At 35.5% G+C, this 24248-nt stretch overlaps 1 protein-coding gene across 1 annotated transcript; it reads left to right on the top strand.

Annotated features, from left to right (window-relative positions):
* The first annotated feature begins 777 nt into the window (after positions 1–777).
* LOC141513387 (antigen-presenting glycoprotein CD1d-like) lies at positions 778–23939 on the top strand. The gene is made up of 6 exons (XM_074223136.1): positions 778–1175; positions 1436–1702; positions 2537–2806; positions 9740–10018; positions 10320–10419; positions 10577–23939. The coding sequence occupies exons 1-6, from the start codon at positions 1049–1051 to the stop codon at positions 10596–10598; spliced, it is 1065 nt and encodes a 354-aa protein (XP_074079237.1). The 5' UTR covers positions 778–1048; the 3' UTR covers positions 10599–23939.
* Positions 23940–24248: the final 309 nt, after the last annotated feature.

The raw sequence follows: 24248 nt of genomic DNA, 5'->3' as shown, positions 1-24248 counted from the left end.
ATGTTCTTATGAAGTTTGACTGATATTATACTAAATCAATAAGTTAAATTAAGCTTACTATAGTCATTTTTATTATTTTGGCTTGGCCAGGCATGAGACCTGAATATCTAATCTTATTTTCTTTAAGGAGTCAGTATTTTGTATCTGCACAAGATGAAATCTCAGAAGAAGGATTTCACTAGATTTGATGGTCTGTGGGGAGCAGTTCCTTCTCTGTCTTTCCACCACTCTTCCCCCTACCCCTTCCCACAACACACACAAATAGAAATACTTCAGTCCTTTTTGGACAACATAGCCTTTTCCAGGAGGATGACCCTAGTCCCTAGAAATTATATGAGGGGAACAATTCAGAGTATAGGGATAAGGAAACTGGGCACAAAAAACCCAAAGGTTTTGTTCATATGAATTCAAAGGTCCTTTTTAGAAAGGGGTGGAAGAAATCAACTAGTTCAACATGCTCATTCTATAGCTAAGGGAACAGATTCAGGGCCAGCGAATCATTTGCCCAAGGTCACACACAAGTGGTAAAGCACTTGAAACTACATCTTCCAACAGCAATCCGAGACCTCTTTTCACTACATCACCATGCTCTTAATAAAGAACTATTAAAGTGATATAAAGAGATCAATTCCAGTAGTGAGGTAGAAAATGAGAATTGCAATGGGGGTCGGGATAGGTAGGACAGGGAAAGAAGGAACCTGAGAGGAGGGAGAGAGACTTTGACGGGAAGCAAATAGAAGGCAGAGCACAACCTGGGGAGAGAGAGAGGGAACTTCCCATGCAAACAACTTGGGGCAGCTGGAGACATCTGGCTTGGTTTTTATTTTATTGTCTTAACTATTTTTATTGATCTTTGTTTTGACATTTCACTTTTTTCCTAAGAAAAAAAAGGAAAAAGAAGCTTCCTTCTGTTCTTTCCGCCTTCTCTTCTACTCCCCGCCCTTGCACTTTTCACAGGGAGAAAGGAAACAAGCCCGGAAACCACATTGATTGCGCGTTTCGAAGGTTTAGTGAATCGCAGGAGGTCAGGCCCGGGCTAGGGCAGGAGATGTGGCGAATTCTCCAGCTGCCGGCCGCAAAGAACTGCTCAGCACCGGGTGGACCTCATGCTTCGCAATACCTAACTGTCTTGCTGCTCCTCCTCCGGCTCTTTGAGGGATGGGGAGTAGGGACTGGTAAGACGGGAAATGATTGGAGACAGGGCAGGGTGGGGAAGAGATAAGAGGTAAATTGAATGCTTTCTTTCACTTACCTGGGACTCCCTCCCCTAATCTTTCCACACCTCCGGGAAAGACCTTCTGGGCAGACCTCTCTTTCTCAGACCCAGTTTCCTCTTTGGAGGGGAAGGGGAGAGAGACAGATAATAATTGCAATTTTTTCCCTCTTTTCCATTTCTTTTCTGTTTTACTTTTTCTCTCAACCTCTTTCCCTACAGCTTCCCAGGAGCCCCCCACCTTCCAATGCCAGTTTATCTTCAATTTCTTCGGTCCTGGCTGGACTCAGAATCTGGGTTCTGGTTGGCTGGGAGATGTGGAGACCCACAAGTGGGATCTGCAGACTAGCTCTGTTATCTTTCTCTGGCCCTGGGCCCGGGGTCACTTGAGTACTGAGCAATGGAAATGGCTGCAGAGCATCATAGAGACCTTCCTGACCAGCTTTACACGGGATGTGCAAGACTTTGCTAAGGTTTTCAGAAAGGATTGTGAGTCTTGGGGGGGGGGGGCTGCAGAGATGCCCACAGCTGATGAGCTCAGAAGTTTGTTAGGGGAAGAGGGAGAGGAATGGATTGGAATGGATCCTAAGAATCCAAGATTCTCTTAGTTAAATTCTCCTTATACCGAGCCCTCCTCCAAATGTGACTTTTATCTCACTCCTCTAACCACGGTTATAAGTTCCCAGTCCTGACCCTAAAAACTTCTGGGTTCCTCTATTGCCCATTTTGATACCTGTTTGACCTTGGAGGAAATCTAGATAATTATATCTAATTTTTTTCCCCTCTTCCTATGGCTGATTCTGCCATTCCCCATATCTCGTTTTGCCTTCATTTCCATTCTTATTTACAGAGGATAGTGGAAAGGGAATTTACAGTCTCGAAAGTCAGACTTGCTTTCTGTAGGTCCTCTTAAGGATATTATATAGGAATTGGATACTAGGTTCAAAGCCTATCTCAGGTGGTTTCTGTATATACAATTTTGGGCAAATGATTTAACCTTTCTGAGTTTCATTTGTCTCAACTGCAAGATAATAGGGGTGCTTGACATTTTAGTATCTGAGGTCTTTTCAACTTTAGATATGTGTTCTCATGAATCCTATTTACATTGAACAAGTATTTTACCCTTTCTGAGTTTTCATTTCCTCATTTGAGGTACCTGAATATGATTTTTAGAGTCTCTTCCTCATTAAAATACTGTGTGCAGAGGTGGGAGATTATAATTATTTCCCACACTCATTAGCACCACCCTTTCCCTCACTACACATCTAATTCCTTCCATCTCTCCCTAACTTCCCCCCCCCCCTTCTTTTCTCTCATCCCTAGACCCCATTGTGATCCAGATGAGAGTAAGCTACTCTCAAGGATCTCCGGTGAGCTTCTTCCAGCTGGCATTTCAGGGAACAGACTTTCTGAGTTTCCAAGGAGATTTATGGAAGCCTGCTCCAGGATCTGAAAGTATATCCCAGAATATCTCCAGTATTCTTAACCAGGACCAGGGTACCCGGCTCATGTTACAGAGTTTACTCAATCACACACTTCCTCAGTTCCTTGATGGCCTTCTAGATACAGGAAGGAGAGACATTGAACGACAAGGTCAGTCCTATGAACCAATCCCTTCCTCCCAACCCTAAAGAATCCGACTATTAAGACTGAGTCTCAGCCCCCCCCCCCCCAATTCCTGACCTATTCTGAAATCTTCAGAATTTTTTAAAAATTTATTTTTAAACCTACTGATATATTTTTTGTTTTTAAAAATTGCTTAATTTTCTCATTTGGTCCCTCTTTCTTCCTTTTCCTGAGTAATCTGCAAATAATCTCTTTAGAGAAGTTAGGTAGGTGCTTTCTCATAGCTCAAGCTCCTCTCTTTTGAGTGAAGCTTGGTCATTTTCATTCCTCAGTGTTGATTCAGTTGTTTTGTGGCTATTCTTTCTATGGTCATTGTAGTAATTACAAATATTGTTTTTGACTGTGTTTACCTCATCAGTTCATACAAGTCTCCTTCTCTGTAGTCTTTTTATCTAATGATTCTTACAGTGCAATAATATTCCTTTACATTTAACCATTCCCCAAATGATGAACATCTCTGCTGTTTCTAGTTCTTAAAACTACAAAAACATGCTACTATGAATATCCCAGTTATGGGTCTCCACATCCCCCAGCTGGCATTGGAAGGTAAGGGGCTCCTGGAAAGCTGTAGGGAAAGAGGTTGAGAGAGGGTATTACAATGAGCAATAGAGGAACCTGGGAGTCAGGACTGAGAACCTATGACCATGGTTGTATATGTAATTTTTCTTTTTATCATTGGCTTCCTTGAGGTCTGTGCCTAACAGAGGAAAAGAATATTTTAGAAACTTTCTGAGTATTTTGAAAAATTTTTTTACATTCCTTTTTCTACTTTCTTCTCTCACTTATTTTTTCCTCTTTACTACCTTGCTTCCGTTTTCTTCCCTGCTCAACTGAAACTTTTCTCTTCAAAGTTATCAGAAATCTCTTAAAACACATTCTTTTTGATTTCTTTGTTACATTTGACACTGTTGATCATCCTTTGCTCCTAGATATTTTCTCTTTTGTAGGTTTTTTTGTTTTTGTTTTTTAGTTTTTGCAAAGGCAATGGGGTTAAGTGACTTGTCCAAGGTCACAAAGCTAGGCAATTATTAAGTGTCTGAGGCCAGATTTGAACTTAGGTCCTCCTGAATCCAGGGCCTGTGCTCTCTATCCACTGTGCCACCTAGCTGCCCCCCTTTTGTGGGTTTTTATGATACTGTTATCTTCTGGTTCTCCTTTTACCTGTCCAACCATTTCTCTTTCTTCTTTGTTGGTTAATCATCCATATCACACTCCCTAATTGCAAATGTATCACAAGACTTTGGTTTTTTTCTCTATATAGTTCTCTCTCTATTTTTCTCTATATATTTCATAAACATTCATTAGGTTTAACTATCATATCTGGGTTGATGATGTCCAAAATTGTATTTCCAACTCTTATCTCTCTCTTGAATTTTCATATTGCATCACCAGGTATTTATTTTCCTATTGGATATTTCAAATTGAAGTTCTTTCCCAGAGTTATCTCTAATTATTTGTCTAAAGTGGAGCTCATTAAACCTATCCTTGTACCAAATTTCCCAAATTCTTTTGAAGGTTCATACTATCATTCTTCTAGTCTTCCAAGTTTGTTTCATTGGAATTATGTTAAATTTATCTCTTTCCTCACTTCCCTATTTCTAATTGGTTGCCAAATTGCATCCTTATTCCTCTCATCTGACCCCTTATCTCTACTTACAAAACCTCATTTCAGGGACTATAGAGTTGTATTTGGAGTCAGGAAACAAAAGTCCAAGTCCTTTCTCACACTTTTACTAACTGTGTGACCCTGGGCAAGCTGTTTGACCTCTGTCTGCCTCATTTTCCTCATTTATAAAGTAAAATAATAATAACAACAACAACAACAAAAATAATAATAAAATACAGTGACAATAACACATTTTTCCTATAGTTGTGAGGATAAAAAGATATTTGTAAAAACTATTTTGGAGATCTTAAAGTTTTTATTAGCTATTTATTTTAGGCCCTGATCTTTCCTACCTGGACTATTACAATGTTCATATAATTGGTCTCCCTACTTCAAGTTTCACCTACTTCAATCCATTCTCCACAAAGATGCCAAAGTAATTTTCCTTATGCACATGTTTGAATTTATCACTTTTCTAATTCAGTGGTTCCCTATTGTCTCTAGGATAAAATATAAACCCTTCTATTGGGCTTTTAAAGCCCTTTATAATCTGTTCCAATTTTCCAATCTGTTCTAATTTGCTTGTATAATATGTTACTCCCCTTCCTGTTCTTTATGGTTCAGTTAATCTAGCTTTCTCTCTTTTCCCTCATAACATTCCGTCATCTATCTTTTTGGCTTTTACTGTTTCCTAGACCTAGGTTACACTTAATCTTTACCTGTGCCTCAGAGAACCTCTCACTCCTTTCTTGATTCAGCTTAAGTGCCACCTTCTGCAGAAAGCTTTTCCAGAGTTACCACCTTGTATTTGAGTACTTTGCATTTAATTTCTGAAAGGTAGTAAGATGGTAATGGATTTTGAGTTATTCTTATAGTTGAGCTCTAGATTCAAGTCTTACCTCTGACAAGTACTTAATAATTAAAATCTCAGTGATTCAGGCAATGCACATCAAGAACAGATTTCAATTTTTATTTAGTAGATGAGTTTTTTCACTTGAGAATTCTCTTTGCTAATGAAATCACGGGTTTGCCCCCTCAATAATTTTATTTTATTCTATATTTTCACTATATATTATATGTAGTTACACCAAATAAAGTTGAGTTCAAAATTCATCATAACTTAACCCCCCCATACCTTTCCAGACTTTTTATATCTTCTTCCCCAACAAATATTCTTCTACTCAGTAACATTAGCTTCCTTACTATTCCACCAAGATATTCAATCTTGTGGTTTTGGAGTCTTCCCCAGGCTATTGCCATGACTGGAATGCTCTTCCAGCTCTTAGCTTCCTTCAAATTCCAACTAAATTCCAACTTGTACAGGAAGCCTTCCTCCTCCCTCTGTTAATTATGATTTATTCTATATTCAGTTTGTACATATTTGCTTGTTATTTTTACTGTTAGATTGCTAACTCTTTGAGGTCAGGGATCGTCTTTTGCCTCTTTGTATTTGCAGCACTTGGGACAGTGGTAACATGCCTAATAAATATCTATTGAGTAACTAAACTGATTAATGTGTTTTCTCCAACTATAATATGTTGGGACTATTTCATTCTTCTTTGTCTTTGGATCCCCAAGTGTCTAGTATGATTCCTGCCATAGTACAATGCCTGTCATATGGTAGGCTCTTAAAAATATTTGATTATTCCAAATTGCTTTGTAGAATTAGATCAATTTATAACTTCACCAGTGGTGATTTAGATGATTTATAACCATTTCCAATATTGAGGATTTTCATTTTTGTCAACAATTTTGCTAAGTTTCTGGATATAAGGTGAGATCAAAATTGTTTTGATTTGAATTTCTTTTATTACTAGTGATTTGAAACACTTTTTGCCATACTATTATTAATAGTTTGCAATTGTTCTTTTGAAAACCATTTGTTCATTTCCTTTGACCGTTATTTATTAGGTAATAACTTTATTTATTTATTTATATTTGTTACTTTTTTATCTTGGATAAAAGTTTCTTTTTTGAAGATATTTCACATATGCTTTTTTCTAATTAAGGGCTTCTTTTCATTTTTTAGATGCCTTAATTGTGTTTGTGCAAAAGGTCCTAATTTATATATTCAAATCTATTTTGTCTTTGTTACTATCTTCATTTCTTATTTGGTTAAGAAGTTGCCTCCTACCCATTAACTGTGAAAGATACTTGGTGCAATTCTGATATGACTTTTAATAGAAAAAAATTAACATGCACTAAAGCATTAAAGAAATTTAAAATAACTTAAAAAAGACATGTTAAATGCATTTTTACAGGTTATAATATGAAAATTTTGATAAATTAGGAAGCATAGATCTAAAATGAAACTTAAAAGTGAATCTAAAGTAACTAGTAGGTATAAGGACAATAATAGAAAAAATAAAACTTATGAGCGATGATAATAATGATGGCAAAATATACTTAAATGTCTGGGATATGGCTAAAGCTGGCATCAGAGGGAAAAAATTGAAAAGAAAGGAATATGAACTAAGTAATCATTTAATAAATTATAAAAACCAGCAAACAACCTCAAAATAAGCATAAAAGAGGTAAAGGCTCCTTCCTTTACCTGCTATAATTTGAAATAGTTTTGAAGCAACAGCATAGGAAAAGATAAACAAATTATAAGAATAAAGAGAGGTAGTTAAAAGGCAAAAGTATCCTTATTTACTGATGAAATGATGGCTTACTTAGGTAATCTAAGAATTCATCATTCAGAAACTTTTTGAAACAGTCAATACCTTTAGCAAAGTTGGAGGCCACAAAATAAACACAAAATCAATGGCATATCTATATTATAACAACACAAAGGAAGAAGTAATAGAGACAGAAGTCATTAAAATGCATAAAATATTTAGAAATCAATATATGAAAGCACATCTAATACATGTATTGTTGTCACTTACAAAAGACAAAGGAACATTTACATATTTGACAGACTATTAAGTGCTTATGGCAAGGCCATACCAATTTATTAAATGTGACAGTGCTAAAGTTAATTTATAGATTTATCATTATATCAAACTACTAAAGGGATATTTAACTTTACAGACCAAAATAATAATTAGACAAAAATAATAGCACAATTTGCTTGGAGCAGAAAAGAAATTAGAATATCAAAGGAAATAATGAAAAACCACTGGTAATGGTTAAAAACATTTAAAAAAATGTTTGAAAAGTAAATTTACTTTAAAAATGTTTAAATGTTTACTTTTAAGAATGTTAAAAAAGTAAATTTGCATTTACTATTTACATTAACTATTGGAGTTAACTAGATGAGGAAGAATCAAAAATTGTTGAACTCAAAAACCCAGCATTCAATAAAAAAACTCCAAAATAAATTATATAGGAAAATATTCAGTATTGATAAGGATTTCAGAGAAAACTGGAGATTAGTGTAGAATAAATTAGATTTAAATGTTATACTGTATTGTACACCAAATAAAGATCATACATATTTCTTTTCCATGAGAAGAGGACACTATCAAGGGATAGTAGCAATTTTAAATGATAAAAATAGATAAATTTGATTACTTGAAATTGAAAAGCTTTTGCACAAATAAAATTATTGTATGTAGTATAAAAAAGGGATAAATTGACTGAGGAAAAATTTTAATCTGTGTTTTATATAATTTTGATAAGGATTTGATATGCAAGATATATAAACTTGCATTTAATATGGAAGATATATAAGCAGAAATGTATAAATGCTAATTACAATTAATTCTCCAAAACAAAAATGGTCAAAGGATATGAACAGTTTTCAAAAGAAGAATTTCAAATTATTAAAAACCATATTTAACATTTTCCCAAATCATAAATAATAAAACAAATACAATGAAAAGAATCTAGAGGTTTCGTTTTAGATAGTAAACTGATTTTAAAAAAATGATAAAAGATGAAAAGAGTCAATGATGGAACTGTGAACTGGTCCTACCATTCTGTTTTGTTTTGTTTTTGTTTTATTTTCAAGGCAATGGGGTTAAGTGACTTGCCCAAGGTCACACAGCTAGGTGATTATTAAGTGTCTGAGGCTGGATTTGAACTCAGGTCCTCCTGACCCCAGGGCCGGTGTTCTATCCACTGTTCCGCCTAGCTGTCCTTGGTCCTACCATTCTGGAAAGAAATTTGGAATTATGCAAATATAGTGAACCTTTGAAATTGTTAGGAATCTATTTTAAGGAAATCTTTGACACAAAGAATGTTTTATAACAGTTTTTTTTTGGGAGTAGCAAAGAACTAGAAACAGAGTAACTGCCCATCAGTTGGGGAACGGCCAAACAAATAGTGATACAAACATAAAATAGAATATTACTGTGCTATAAGAAACAGCAAACATGATGCATCTATAGAGAAGCATGGAGAGATTTATTTGAACTGATCCAGAGTTAAGTAAGCAGAGCCAAGAAGACAAATAATGATGAAAACAGTGTAAATGAAAAAAAAACAATCAAATTGAATATTTTGAAATCAAGAACAAGCTGGGGATCATAGAAGAGATTTGAGAAAAAACCTTTCTGATGCTTCATTGCAGAAGTACTGGTCCATTGTATGTGATGTTTAGTTTTTGACATATTTTTTCTTTTAATTCTCTTTTGAAAAATTATGAAGAATGGCTCTCAGGAAGGTATAGAGGAAAGGATACAAGGATAAATGTAGTCAATGTAAAAAATATATTAAAATGATCTTTTAAAAGTATTCAAGTCACATTCATTTTGAGTTTATGTGGTATAAAATGTTGATATAAATCCAATTTCTGCCATCCTGTTTTCCAGTTTTCCCAAATAGCCAAAATTTTTTAAGGTACAGAAGAAGAGTCAATATAAGGATAGTTGGTGGGAGAATAAGGGTTAACTGGGCTATTGAAGAAGGAAGTTTGGAGGGGAATATTATTTTTTTTAGGCTTTTTTATTTTGCAAGGCAGATGGGGTTAAGTGGCTTGCCCAAGGCCACACAGCTAGGTAATTATTAAGTGCCTGAGGCTGGATTTGAACCCAGGTACTCCTGACTCCAAGCCCAGTGCTTTATCCACTACGCCACCTAGCCACCCATGGAGGGGATACTATTGTGGAGTTTTGTATTTTGGCACAGTAGAAAGAGCTTGAAACTTAAGGATATTTTAAGTTCATATCATATCTTCCTGCTTCTTAATCCTTATGTGACTTTGACAAACCCCATTAACTCTGTGGGTCTTAGTTTCTGATTCTGTGAAAATTATGAGACTAGACCAGGTAGATCTCAAAGGTCAATTCTAGCTCTAAATGCCATTATCCTGTGATTTATCAATCCCTCTTCTTCCTATCCTGTAGTTAGGCCAGAAGTCTGGTTGTCAAGTAGTCCCTGCCCTACTTCAGGACAGCTGAAGCTGCTGTGTCATGTCTCAGGATTCTACCCGAAGACAGTGCGGGTAACATGGATAAAGGACGGCCAGGAGCAACCAGGAATTCAGACAAGTGACCTCCTGCCAAATTCAGATGGGACATGGTGGCTTCAAGTTATTCTCATTTTAGAAGCTGGAAAAGCAGCCAATCTGGCTTGCCGAATAGAACATAGTAGTTTTGGTGGCCAGGACCTCATTCGATACTGGGGTAAGAAATAACTGAGACCTAGATTGGGAATGGGAAGAAAGTGGTGTTAGAATGTAGAAGAAGATAAAGAGGATGGTCCTAAGACTGGGAAGGGAAGAGGATGGAGAATCCTAGACTCAGAAGGGAGAAAACGTAGACCTAGGAGGAATTAGAATGAAGAGACCTTTGGGCCCTCAAGGAAAGTGGATGGGGGTCATAGACTTAGGACAGAAGGAGATAGTGAATCCCAGGTTCTGAAGGGATGAGATAGAGGAAAGATCTCAGTTTAGGGCCCTTATCTGCTAATATTTCTCATTTCTAGCCAAAAGCTCTACCTGGCCCTTGGCTCTGGGTTTCTCAGCTGTGATCGCAGTGGTGGTTTTATTAGTATTTGGAGTCATCTGGTGGAAAAATCAGCATAGGTGAGTACATTTGTTTCTACTCATCTCATTGCCTCCACTTTACTTTCTACTCCTCTTTCTCTCTCTCTCTTAGTCTCTTTTGAGAAGTATGCATTCCAGCCTAGGGGAATACTTTTATTTTGACTCAGAGTGCTACTTACCTTTTCTCTTTCCACAGGTCATATGAAGGCATTATGTGACATTTTCCTCCTACTATATTTCTTCCATTGAAGCCAGAGCCTTGGAATCCCAGAAACTCAGCTCTTTCTAACTCAGGAGTCATAACAGTCTAGAATATTTTACCTTTTTACTGGATTCTTTCTCTAAGTCAATATTTGAATTGCATGGGCTCCCAAAGATATGAAAATTGGCTTTCCTTCCTTCAATATCTTTCATTTTAATTTTGACTATGAACTTCATTTCCTGTGAACTTCCTTATGTACCTTTGGAGGGGGAATGTTACCTGGACAATAATTGATATCTTTACAGGTTTTATCTCCCTGGCATTATACTAGACATGAAAAAAGCAAAGTTATTACCTCTGAAGAACTTAAATCTCAAAGGGGGCTAAACAGGACATAACCATAGAAAAGAGATGTAGTTTAGTGAAGTTTTTAATGCATTAGAAAGGAGCCTATCACTCTCTTCAAATGTCTGAAAGTTGATCAAGTGGAAGAAGAATTAGACATATACTACTTTACTCCAGAAATCAGAATAAAGGTACTAGTAGAAGATGTAGAGTAGCAGAATTTGATTCAGTTTAAGAGAAACTTGGTTACAATTCGCTATCCAAAAGAGGAGTAGACTATCTCAGGAGAGGAGGTATTGAATTTCCTTGTACTAGAGATCTTTAAGTGAAAGCTAGACTGCTTCTTAATAGGAATATGAAATGAAACAGTGCACCAACCTTGAGTTCTTTGACCAGCAAAAAACTTGTTCTTAGCTACAGTGAAAGGAGGAAAGACAGGAACCTCTTTTTGTAGGAACAAAAGACCAAAAGACCACTTTATTGAGTATCCTTAACTTCTCTATATTTTCCCAATGCCCTTGGACAGCAGAAACATATCTTGTGAGATAATCAATGGGAGTCAACCATACAAAAAATCATAAAGTTTCTTGCCCAAATTCTTGTTATATTTCCTTATCTATACAGTTTTGGTATAATCCTGTTACCTCAGGATGAGCTGATTCCTGGGCAAACACAAAAGTAGGAGAATGAAGATGTCCGTATTGCAAAACAACAGAGGGGCAAGAGGGTCTTGGAGACCTTTGTCCTTGTTATCTCACAGTTGTGGTCCTCAAGGATCACTAATATTTCCCTTTCTTTTGTTGTGCCAAATATGCAACTTCATATGATCAATGTTAGAACATATAACGGAAATGGCAAATCAAGCAAGAAATGACAAGATGATCAAAACCGTAGTAGTGGCTCCGATAGTTGCTCCGATTGTGTACAGAGCATGCTGTCCCCAAGAAGGAAAGGATAAATGACTAAAATAATCAATTTTTTGAGCAATCTTATCAGGCAAAAGATCATTTTTAGAAGCATCATTAATTTGTTGAGCTAAGTCATATAAATCTTTAATTTGCATAGAAATGTTACCATTATCTATAACCCCATTGAGGTGATTCTTAATCCTGTCCCATGAATGATGTGACTCATTATATTGTAATTTCGTCAAACAAAAAAAAGGAATATCGATAATCACATGCTAAACTAGCCTTATATTCTATCGTGTCTGCTTTATCCCCAACATTTTTGATAGTATCCCTTAGTACTTTGATAGCCTTATAAAATTCTTCACCTATAATTCGCTGTTCTTTAACCCCCAAAGAGACATTCTTAGCTAATTCTTCCAAAAATTGAGCCTGTACTATTTCGTTTCTTACAGTACTTACAGACATTGCTAAGGAAATTGATGAAGCAATAAGAGATATTAATACAGATATTCCCAAGATAACACATGAAATACACCTTTTCTCTCTAATGGCTATAGGATAGTGAGATATTCTTTTATTCTTTCTTCTATTTCTTTTTTTTAAGGTTTTTGCAAGGCAAATAGGGTTAAGTGGCTTGCCCAAGGCCACACAGCTAGGTAATTATTAAGTGTCAGAGACCAGATTTGAACCCAGGTACTCCTGACTCCAGGGCTGGTGCTTTTATCCACTGTGCCACCTAGCTGCCCCCCCCCCCCCACTGCACCACCTAGCTTCTTCCCCCTTTCTTCTATTTCTCAAAATACTTGATCAGCCCTACTTTGATACCAACCCTGGGCTTTTACAGGTATCATAACATATCTTGCTTTAGTAACTATGAATATTGTTCCTTTGACTTTTCTACCTATACATTCTGATACAGTACAATTTATGCATGATACATTATAATAATTGTCAATCATAGTTATGTTCACTTGAGATCCAGACATAAATGCATCGTTATCCCTCAAACTGTTGAGGCAGTCCTGTTGGATGTATCCCTCCATGTGATCTTATTCCATCCCATAACCATAGCTATTTTCCATCCTTCCCCCAAAGTCTTTCCTGCCTTATTCAGGTATAATGGAGCAGGGAATCCATGGTAAAGTGTTCCATTAGGAAGTGAGTCATTGTGCCATGACACATAGTCCTTGAAGCAAGTAGTTTGCTGTGTACTACATTTAATCAAGTGTGAATATAACTCCGTATGCAAGTATCTAGATTCCATAGTACAAGGAGAATAGAATCTTTGTCCAGTGACATTACAAAATGTCCCATTGATCCCAAAAGTATCAAATTGTATCCTATAATTCACAAAGTTTGGTATTATCTGTGGGAATGGGATAGTGTCATTGGGAATTTCTGTTAAGTGATAAGTCACTGGAACTACTGGAACCCACCTATCATTATTCTTGGAAAAGCAAAGAGGGGATTTTGCTGAAAGTCCTGTAAAATTGAATTTAACAGGGGGGGGTTGATATAATTGCCAGAAGTATTCCATTCAAATTGTGGCTGAATTATTTGAAACAAGTTACCAAATTGATCATTGGAGGAGTTTTTTCCTCCTTTCTCTATAATCTAGACCCACCGTGGTTGTGGATAAGAGGCCCATCTATTTTGCTTCTTCCTGTTGGACCTCTGCACCAATATTTAATTGAGATAACAGCATCATGATCTTTAATATTTTTTTATATGGTGGGTTTGTGTTTTTCTGCTCCCCTTCTATGTGATTGTCTCCTCTTGTGTTTTGCATCTTTGTCTCTTCAAAGACAGTCTGTGAATTCCTTTGAGGAATCCAGCATTCAGTTCCTTCATCTGTAGAAATACAAAGGAAACCTGGCCCTTTTGTTAGTACCTTGTTAGGCCCTTTCCAAATTCCATCGTGATTTTTCCACAAAACCTGTTCATCGTGCCTTGGTTGTGCAATTTATTTATGTCCTTTGGCACAATTCTTTGTTAAGGGAGAACAGTGATATTTCATGGCTGAGGTAATATGGTCTTCATTAAAGGTTAGGTAATTGTATGTATGACATGCCATATCTATTCTTATCTTAAGTTTACTCCCAAACTCCCTTTTCTTTTGTTTTTGAAGAAAGGTCTTTAGGGTCCTTTTGGCATGTTCCACTATAGCCTGACCGTAGGGATTGAAAGGAATTCCTGTTATGTGCATCACATGAAAATCCTCACAAAAGGACTTGAAAGACCGAGAAACATAGGCTGGACTATTATCAGTCTTAATAGAAGCAGGGACACCATGAATGGAAAAACAGGATATTGAGTGACAAATGACATCCTTAACTGATTTCCCAGACAGTAGTGTGGCCATAATAAATGAAGAAAAGGTGTCCACCGTAACACGAACATACTTCTGTCTGCGGAAAGAGGGCTCATGAGTAACATCTATTTACCATAATTCATTAGGGAAGGTACCTCTAGGGTTCCTAGGGATTAGGGACTGATCAGGAGGTAGAAAAGGGACACACCGAGCACACTGTTTTACAGTCTGTCTGGCTTCTTCTTTGGAAATATGATATAAAAGTCTAAGGGACTGTGCAGAGAGGTGAAACCATTCATGAGCTCCACAGGCCTCCCCCACTGCACCTACCAACAGTTTATCAGCCATATCATTTCCTTCAACAAGGGGACCAGGCAGCCCTGAGTGTGAATGAATATGCATGCAGAACATAGGACAAGATCGTGCCCTAATTGAAGACTGTAAATCGTGAAACAATTGTAACATTACATTATCACTTTGTTTAATAAATGCAGCTTCTGTTTGGGCTATGATACTTGCCACAGGAATAAAAATTTCCATCCAAGTACAGACATACCTATCTTGGAGATACTGTGTCTGGTTCTAGAGTACCACAAGAAAGTGAATTTTGCAAAAAAGTGAGTTACATGAATTTTTTGGTTTGCCAATGAATATACATGTTATTTTTATGCTACACTGTAGTCTATTTAGTATGTAATATATCTAAAGAAACAATGTACATGCTCTAATTAAAATAGTTTATTGATAAAAAATGCTGTCATCAGAGCCTTCAAGTGAGTCATAATCTTTTTGTTAGTAGAGGTTATTGTCTTGTTTTTGAGAGCTGCTGATTGATCAGATTGGTTGATCAGCGTGGTTGCTGAAGGCAATATAGTTTTCCATGTCAGTTGATTCTTATTTTCATGAAAGATGTAATACTGGTTGATAGCATTTTACCCAGTAGACTCCTGTCAGAATTGGAGTTAATTCTCTCAAATCCTGCCTCTGCTTTATTAACTAATTTTATGTAATATTTTTCAATATTATTTTGTTTTGGTGATAGGGAGGCCTGAGAAAAGGTAGAGAATAGAGGGAACTCTAGTTGGTGGAACTGTCCAAACATACATATTTATTAAGTGAACCATCTTATATGGATGAGGTTTGTGGAGTCCCAAAACAGTTACAATAGTAACATCAAAGATCACTGATAACAGATGACCATAACAATAATCTGTCACTATAATAATAATAATAATGGAAAAATTTGAAATATTGTGAGTTACCAAAATGTGACAGAGGGACACAATGTGAGTATATGCTAATGGAAAAATGTATCAATGGATTTGCTTGACCTAGGGATTGCCACAAATCTTTAATTTGTTAAAAAAAACTAAGAAAATAAATTGCAACATCTGTGAAATGCAATAAAGTGAAACAATAAAACAATGTGCCTATGCTATTTGATTAGAGCAGTCTATATGGTTGGGGAGGTCAGAGCATAGGAATTTAAACTAGATAGTAATTCTATGTCAATTTCTTTGGCAAATTTAACATTCTTTTCCCAATTTTTTTCAAATTTTGTTTAAATGTCATTAAAAAAGATGGGAGAGAGAGAGAGAGAGAGAGAGAGAGAGAGAGAGAGAGAGAGAGAGAGAGAGAGAGAGAGATTAGGTACATGATAAATAGAAGCAAGCAAACACAGAAGAATAATATTTTAATAAAGCCAAAGTTACTCCCACAAGTAATGGGGGGAGGTTCTAGAAAAACTGTATAGTCATCTGGTAGAAACCTAATGTTTAGGCTCACACCTTACAATCTATATAACATACTACATGCTACAGTGGATACATGATCTATATATAAAAGGTCATGTTATTAAAAACAATTAGAAGAGAAATTACCTTTTAGAACTATAATTAGGGGAAGAGTTCATGATTAAATGAACATAGATTAAGATAAATTGTAAAATTTTGATTAAATTGAAACAACTTTATTGCACAAACAAATTTAATATACAAATTAGGAAGGAAAAAGGCAACTGGGAAAGTAATCTTTGCAAAAAATTCATTGATAGAGGTCTCATTTTCTTAATTTAAATTTATACAACTAAAGTCATTTCCTATTAGATCAATGGTGAAAGGTTATAATGAGGTTTTCAAAAGAAGAAATGCAAGTTCTCAATAATCATGAAAATGTTTTAAATCACTAATAATTAGAGAAATGTCAATTAAAATAATTTTGAGGTTTTATCTCAAACCTATTAGCTTGCTGTTTTGACTTTTGATCTCAACAAAGACCATGACCTCAGGGAAGTGATGCCATGACAAGCACATTAATTGGATTTGAATGAGGGGTGCTGTGCAAAGTCACCAGCTTCACTTTCTCCTCCAGAACCATCTGGGTCCATTGGTCAGATATGAACCAAGATGAATAGAGATGCCCTGGATGCAAGTCAATCAGTGTTAAGTGATTTGCTCATGCTAGTACATCAAATTTGAAGTCAAGTCTTCCTAATTCCAGGCCTGGTACTCTATCCATATTACAACCTAGCTTCCCGACAAAGGTAACAGAGGAGTTATGAGAAAAATGGGGAAGCTTATGAGAAAGCAAATACATTGGTATATTGTTGGAAGAGCTATGAATTGGTCTGGCTACTCTGGAAAGCAATTTGGAACTGTACCCAGAAAATAATGAAACTATACATGCCCTTTGACCCACCATTAGGCCTGCAAATTAAAGAAATTAAAGAAAAAGGAAGTAGATAAAAACATACATATTCATAGGAGCTCATTAATAAGAGTAAAAAAATTGAAATTGCAGGGCTGTCCACTATTGAGGAATGTCTAAACAAATTGTGATGTATGAATGTAGTGGAATATTATTGTGCCATAAGTAATGATGAAATCGACAATTTCAAAAGAAATTCTACAAACTCATTCAGAGTGAAGTGAAAGAATGAGGAAAAATTTATACAATAACATAAAGAATAATAAATTTGATCACAAAAAACCCTGCAAAATGAGGTAGAAAGAGAAATGCTATTCAAAATAACCATAGCCAGCATAAAATTCTTGGGAGTATATATATGCCAAGACAAAACCAGGAACTAAATGAACATAATTATAAAAGTTTGTATACAAATAAATTCAGATTTAAATAATTAGAGAAATATTCATTGTTTATGGTTGTGCATAGCCCATATAATAAAATGATAATTTTAAATTATTTAATGCCATATTGAAATTATCAAAAAAATTATTATCAATGAGAGAAGGAGAATGTAATACCAAAATTCATTTGGAAAAAAAAAGGTCAAGGATATCAAATGAATTAATTTTTAAAAAATGTAAAGAAAGGACACTTAGCGGTCCCAGATTAAACTGTATTATAAGACTATCAAATCTATATGATAGCATTATCAAAACTATCTGACTAAAAAATAGAAAGGTAGAACAGTAGAACAGAATAGCCATATATTACACAGTAAGTTACTATAATCACAGTAAGTGGTTATAGTAATCTTGTGTTTGACAAATGTCAATATTTAAACTTATGGGGTAAGAATTTGTTTGGTAAAAATTGTTGGAAAAATTGAAAAGTATTCTAGGAAAAATTTGGTATAGACCAATATCTTACACCATTTATTAAAATAAGTTCAAAATGATTTAATGATCTAGATATGAAGAAGATATCATAATTAAATTAGAAGTATATGGAGCATATTACTATTAGATTTAAGAATAGGAGAAGAATTTATGAATAGACAAGAGACAGACAGCATTGTGAGGTATAAAATGGATCACTTTGATTACATTAAATTAAAAAAAGGTTTGTACATGTAAACCCATTATAGCCAAAATTAAAAGGAAAGCAGAAAATTGGGAAAATTTTTTATAGATAATTTCTCAGATAAAGGTATTATATCTGTAGTATATAGAGAACTTTGTCAAGTTTATAAGAATATGTTAATAAGAATATGAATCATGCCCTATTGTAAATGGTCAAAGGATATGAGTAGGCAATTTTTTTCAAAGAAGAAATCAAGAAAAATTTAGATGAAAAATCATCTAAATCATTATTGATTTGAGAAATACAAATTGAAACATCTTTGAGATTTATCTATTAGATTGACTAAGATGATAGAGGGAGAAAACAGCAAGTGTTGATGGGGATATTCTAAAGTTGGGATACTAATGCACAGTTAGTGAACCTATGAACTGATTTAATCATTTTGGAGAGCAATCTGAAATTATGCTCGATGAATTTTAAAACTATACTGGTTTACACAGTAATAGCACAATCAGGAAAAATGGAGAACTTATATGTTCTAAAATATTTATTAGCAACTCTCTTTGTAGTGGCAAAGGACTGAATATTGGGTTGATGCCCATCAATTGGGCAATGACTAAACAAACTATTGTATATGATTGTGTTGGAATGCTATGCTATTGGTTCCTGTCCTTCATTATTGAAGAAGGCCAAAATGACATCACAATGAGATAAATTACAGCGTGTCCAACTGTGACTGATCAGACCAATACAAACATGGAATGCTCTACCATGGGTTGGTAGAGTTGTGCCTCATAGGTTGTTCATGTGAACACCTTGGGTGTGTACTCCAAACTTATGTATGTCATACTTCCTTTGAGTTGCTTCAATTCTGCCCTTCTCATAAGTGCAGCACCCTCACTGATGAGGGCACACCGTTCTGGGCAGTCCTGTGCCAGTGTCTCCCATGCTGTACAATTAGTTCTAAAGTTCTTCAATGAGACCTTCAGGGTGTCTTGGTATTGCTTCTTCTGGTCCCCCTTTGAGCACTTGCCCTGTGTGAGTTCTCCATAAAATATTTCTTTTTTTTTTGGGGGGGGAAGCGTACATCTAGCATTCCAACAACATGTTCAGCCCATTGTGGTTGTATTCTCTGTAGAAATGTTGGAATGCTGGCAGTTTAGCTCAAGAAAGGACCTCAGTATCTGACATTGTCTCCTGCCAGATGATTTTCATATTCTTCCTTATGGCAATTTAGATGAAAGCTATTCAGCTTCCTGACATGGCACTGGTAGACTGTCCAGGTTTCACAGGCATATAGAAATGAGGTCAGCACAATAGCTCTGATGACCTTAGGTTTGGTAGTCATTCTAATATCTCTTCTCTCCTATACTTTCTTTTGAAGCTTACCAGATACTGACGTAGCTCTGGCAACTCGTGTGTCAACCTTATAGTCAATATATATACCTCCTTGGAAAGGACACTGCCAAGATAAGTGAACTTGTCCACAGTACTCAAAACTTCTCCATTTGCTGTAATCAAAGTAATACATATGGATGGTGTGGTGATGGCTGATTGAGCAACTGTGTTTTCTTTGTGTTAATTGGTAGACCAAAATTAGCACAAGCAGCAGTGAACTGATCTATACTTTGTTGCATCTCAGCTTCAGGGGCTACCTTAAGCTTACAGTCCTCAGCAAACAAGATCATGCACCAATACTCCCTCCATTTTGATCTTGACTTGTAGCCTTTTCATGTTGAAGAATTTGCCATTAGTTTGGTAGCTGATCTTGAGGCCATGTTCATCCTCAGTGAAGGTGTTTGATAACATGGTGGAAAACATCATGCTAAAAAGTGTAGGAGCAAGGACACATCTTTGTTTCTTTCCAAGGATCCATCCTTGTTTCTCTCCATTGGTGACTGGGAAATCTAGAAAGTATCATCCACTATCTAGAACTTAGGCATGCATGCTATCATGAAATTGATGTACAATACTGATGTATGCTGTAAGAAATGATCTGGTTGATTTTTATAAAATCATGGAAAAACAAAAAATAATTGAGAGTGAATTAATTGAGTGGAACCAAGAGAACTATGTATACATTAAAAGCAATATTGTTCAAAGAATAAGTGTGAATTACTAAGTTCATTCTGAGTGTTACAAATACTCAGATCAACCACAAAAGACCTATGAAGAAAGATGCTATCTAACTCCAGAGAAAGAACAGTTACATAGTATGTTTTTACATCTATCTTTATCTCTATATCAACTGATTATCTTCTCTAATGTGGGCTGGGGAGGGGGGGGAACAGTTTGGAACTTAAAATATAACAAAAATAAATAAAACAATTAAAAAAAAGAAAAACAACTTTGAAAGACTTTAAAAATCTGAGCAATGCAATGAAAAATCCAAAATAATAAAGATGAACTATGACATTTATATTCTTTTATTTTGTTTTAGGGACAAAAAAGTTTATTTAAGTATTGTTTTGGCTAGTGGAAGCTAAGGGAAAGAAAAATTAACAACAGCAGCATCAGCAACAGCAAGAACAATAGCTATGAGAGGATAAGAAGTAAGGAAAGGTATAGATAGGAGCATGAAAGTTTATCTGGGGGAATCACTCTCCCAGTAGGCTAGCTTTAGAAGGAAGACAAGTCTGCAACTTATATTCTGCTGGATAAGTGAAGAACTTAATATGCAGAGAGAAAAATATATTTTAAGACATGATTAATACAACAGTATAATTATCTGGTTTATATAGATATGTATTAAGGGATTTTTATTTTGTTTTGATTTTTCCCAGATAGTGTAAAAAGGAGTAGGAGGGAGAGATGAAGAACAAATGCTTATTACTTGAGGAAAAAATAAAATATTATTTGTATCATGGAATGTCTCTCTGGGAGGACATTTAAATGATGTAAAAACAAAAGATATTAATAAATTAAAAATAGATGTTATTTGATTTTCAGTTAGTGATAGTGATAAAGGACTCATTTCTAAAATATATAGAGAACTGATTCAGATTAATCTCCAATTAATAAAATCATCAAAGAATATGAATAAGTAGTTTTCAGATGAAGAAATTAAAAGTTATCTACAGTCTTATGAAAAAATGCTCTAAATAATTAGTGATTAGAGAAATAAAAATTAAAACAACTTTGAAATACTACCTCAGACCTTTCAGATTGACTAAAATGACAAAAGAAAAATGATAAATGTTAGAGATGATGGGAGAAAAGTGGGACACTAATGTATGTTGGCATTTTGAGCAGATCCAGCCATTCTGGAGAGCAATTTGGAACCATGCCCAAAGGGCAACAAAATCATGCATACACTTTGACCCAGAAAAGCCACTTCTAGGTCTATATCCCCAAAGAGGGAAAGAGACACATATGAACAAAAATATTTATAGGAAATATTTTTGTAGTGGCAAAGAATTGGATATTGAGGGGATGGTCATCAATTGAGGAAGAACTGAACAAATTGTGGTGGGGTGTGATGGAGTGCTATTGTTTTCTAAGAAATTTTGAGCAACTGAACTTTAGAAAAACCTGAAAGACTTGCATGAAAAGATACTGAATGAAATGAGCAGAACCAAGAGTATATTGTACACAGTAATAGTAGCAATATGAGATGATCAACTCTCTCAGAAGTTCAGTGATCAAGGACAATCCTGAGAGACTTGTTATGGAAAATGCTATATAGAGAAAAAAACTATGGAGTCTCAATGCAGGGCAAAGCATACTATGATTACTTTTTAAAACTCCTTTTGTTTTTTCTTTCTTTCTTATGGTTTTTCACCCTCTTAGTTCTTCTTTCACAACATGACTAATATGGAAGTATGTTAAACAGGTTTGTTCATATACACTGTATTTCAGATTACTCACTGCCATGGGAAAGTAGGAGGGAAGGTAAAGTGGTAGGAAAATGTGAAACTCAAAGGGTTGCAAAAGGATGAATATTGAAAACTAGCTTTCCATATAATTGGAAAAAATTAAATTAAAAAGAAGTTAGTTGATCACTTCTCAATCATATTGATAATATTACAACTGAATATTTGAATTCAGGTTCTGCCACTTAGGCAGCTAGGTGATGCAGTGGATGTGGTGCTGGGTCTTAATCTTCCTGAGTTCAAATCTAGCCTCAGACATATATTGGTTGTGCAACCCTGGACAAGTCACCTCATCCTATTTGCTTTAGGTTTCTCATCTGTAAAATTGACTAGAGAACGAAATGACAAACCACTCCTATATTTTTGCCCCCTCAACCCCAAAACAAATGGGATCATGAAGAATTGAACATGACTGAAAAACCACCATCACTCATTTATTTAAAGGAAACAGAAAGCAAAATTCATAATCTCAAATTGTGCATAAATTGCTCAAGGTCTTTATGGTTAATTGCATACTGTGCAACAGGGGAGGGATCAAAAGCCCAAAACAGGGATAACTATTAACAAACATTATTGCTATTCACAAGGGAAGGACCAGAACAGATGCCAATAGGGAACAACCCCAGTGTGTGTATCCATTAATCCTTAGTCTGAGGGCAGCACACAGTTGGGGTGAGTTTGCTATGTATTTTCTTTCTGATGGAAATCACAAAGCCCTTCAGGACTCAAAGTTATATAGACTTTTGGACAAAAAGTCAAAGTGGCCCTAATAGGAAACTGCCCCAACATCTGTGGGAAAGACCAGCAATTTGGTCCAGTGAAATGAGGGCATTTTCTGAATTACCTAACAAGCAATAAAGAATAAGGGGTAAGGACCTTGTGTCACACAAGAGATTGCTTGGGCACTGGGTTTATTGAATCTTAGCATATATGTATCCCAGGGGGATTAAGGTCTTAAAAGTCAAACCAGTTTTCACTGGCTTACATTATTTAACTCAACCAGAAACCTCATAGCTTTCCTTGAATGGGGATGCTACTTAGATTAATATCCAGGGTCACAAAGAAGGAACTGTTTTTTCATTCCTGGCTAAAACAGGTCAGATTATATTCTTGTTAGCAACAGTTATGGATTAGTGAGAAGGGCACTCAAATTGATTTTTTGGTGTACTCTGAACCTTGCTATGTGATTTTATTTTATTTTTCAAATAAGATTTAATTCTTGAATGTTTACACTTAGCTATTAATATAGAATCTTGAAAAGGATTTTATAAAAAGGATATTTTGAAAAAGGAGTTGAAAATAATGGAGTTTACTTCCTTCTTTCTGACTCCCTCCCTTTACTCTTTTTTCTCTTCTTCCTTACACCTTTCTCTCTCTGTTGCTATCAGTTAGTTACTCTTTTCCTCCTCTTTCCCTTAACTCTCTCTTTCTTTTTGTCTCTGTCAATCTGACCATGATGCTGTTATCAAAGTACTACTTCTTTGCCCAGTCCTGGCACCTATGTTAGTGTGTGAAAAGGGCACACTCTAGCAAATTCTACTGTGCCTAAAGCTCTGAGGAACAGCCTAGTGGGGAGAGATTCATCATCAGCAGGCACAGGCTGGCTTGTAGGTGTTGCAGTTTTTGACCAAGGCAACTTCAAAAAAACAAAGAAAATGCAAAATGATTTTCAATTTATTTGCATTCCTTCTCCTTTTGCAGAAACAATGGAGGAGAGGGGAAAATTGGGGAATGGTGCAGTTGTTGGCTTTAGACCATTTATATACATTACTTATTGGTTCTCTAAGTATGAGATCTTTATCCAGGGGTCATCAAGGGTACATAGTCATACAAGAACTGAATCATACTTGTTGACATTCACTATAAATAAATCCAGAAAACTAAAGACAGTTGCCACCAGATGGAAGGATAACCCACAGGTTTTCCTTGGCAAGGCCATCTGTAGTGTGTAACATATTTTAAAATTAGAAAACTGTCAGGACAGGTTGTTGGAAAGGGGGACTAAGTCTCATATCAGGACAAATACAGATTTATTGGTGCCCTTGTTTGGTTAAGAAGTGATCAATGAATTGTTATAATTTGGAGTGATAGATAACAGTTCTTTCTCATACATTTTTCAGACCACACATATTTTCTTAATTTTATGTATATACATGTCCTTTCCTGTATTTAGTTTCTATAGTCGTGTATCTCTTTATGCATATATTTATATAAATAAACATATTAATGTAATTATATACCCTATATGTAGTGAAGTCTATATACTATTGTGTGTACTTCTCTCTGTGTCTATCTTTGTCTCTTTTTCATCTGTCTTGTAAATTTGGACAATTTAACAGATTATGTATGCAGTGCAGAGGAATTCAGATGAAGGGCAATAGCATCAGGAAGAAAAAGCTTTAAACAATTTTATTTCTATTCAGAAGAGAAGGAAGAAGACAAATGCCAGCAGGGATAAT

The sequence above is a fragment of the Macrotis lagotis genome, chromosome 2 (genome assembly GCF_037893015.1).
Source record: "Macrotis lagotis isolate mMagLag1 chromosome 2, bilby.v1.9.chrom.fasta, whole genome shotgun sequence".
NCBI classification, from domain to species: domain Eukaryota; kingdom Metazoa; phylum Chordata; class Mammalia; order Peramelemorphia; family Peramelidae; genus Macrotis; species Macrotis lagotis.
This window is presented reverse-complemented; position numbering and strand designations above follow the sequence as displayed.

Coding starts and splice junctions, on each gene's coding strand:
- LOC141513387 (XM_074223136.1), top strand. CDS start 1,049: ATGTGGCGAATTCTCCAGCTGCCGGCCGCAAAGAACTGCTCAGCACCG. Junction 1,176..1,435: donor GGGATGGGGAGTAGGGACTG/GTAAGACGGGAA, acceptor CTTTCCCTACAG/CTTCCCAGGAGCCCCCCACC. Junction 10,019..10,319: donor GGACCTCATTCGATACTGGG/GTAAGAAATAAC, acceptor TCTCATTTCTAG/CCAAAAGCTCTACCTGGCCC.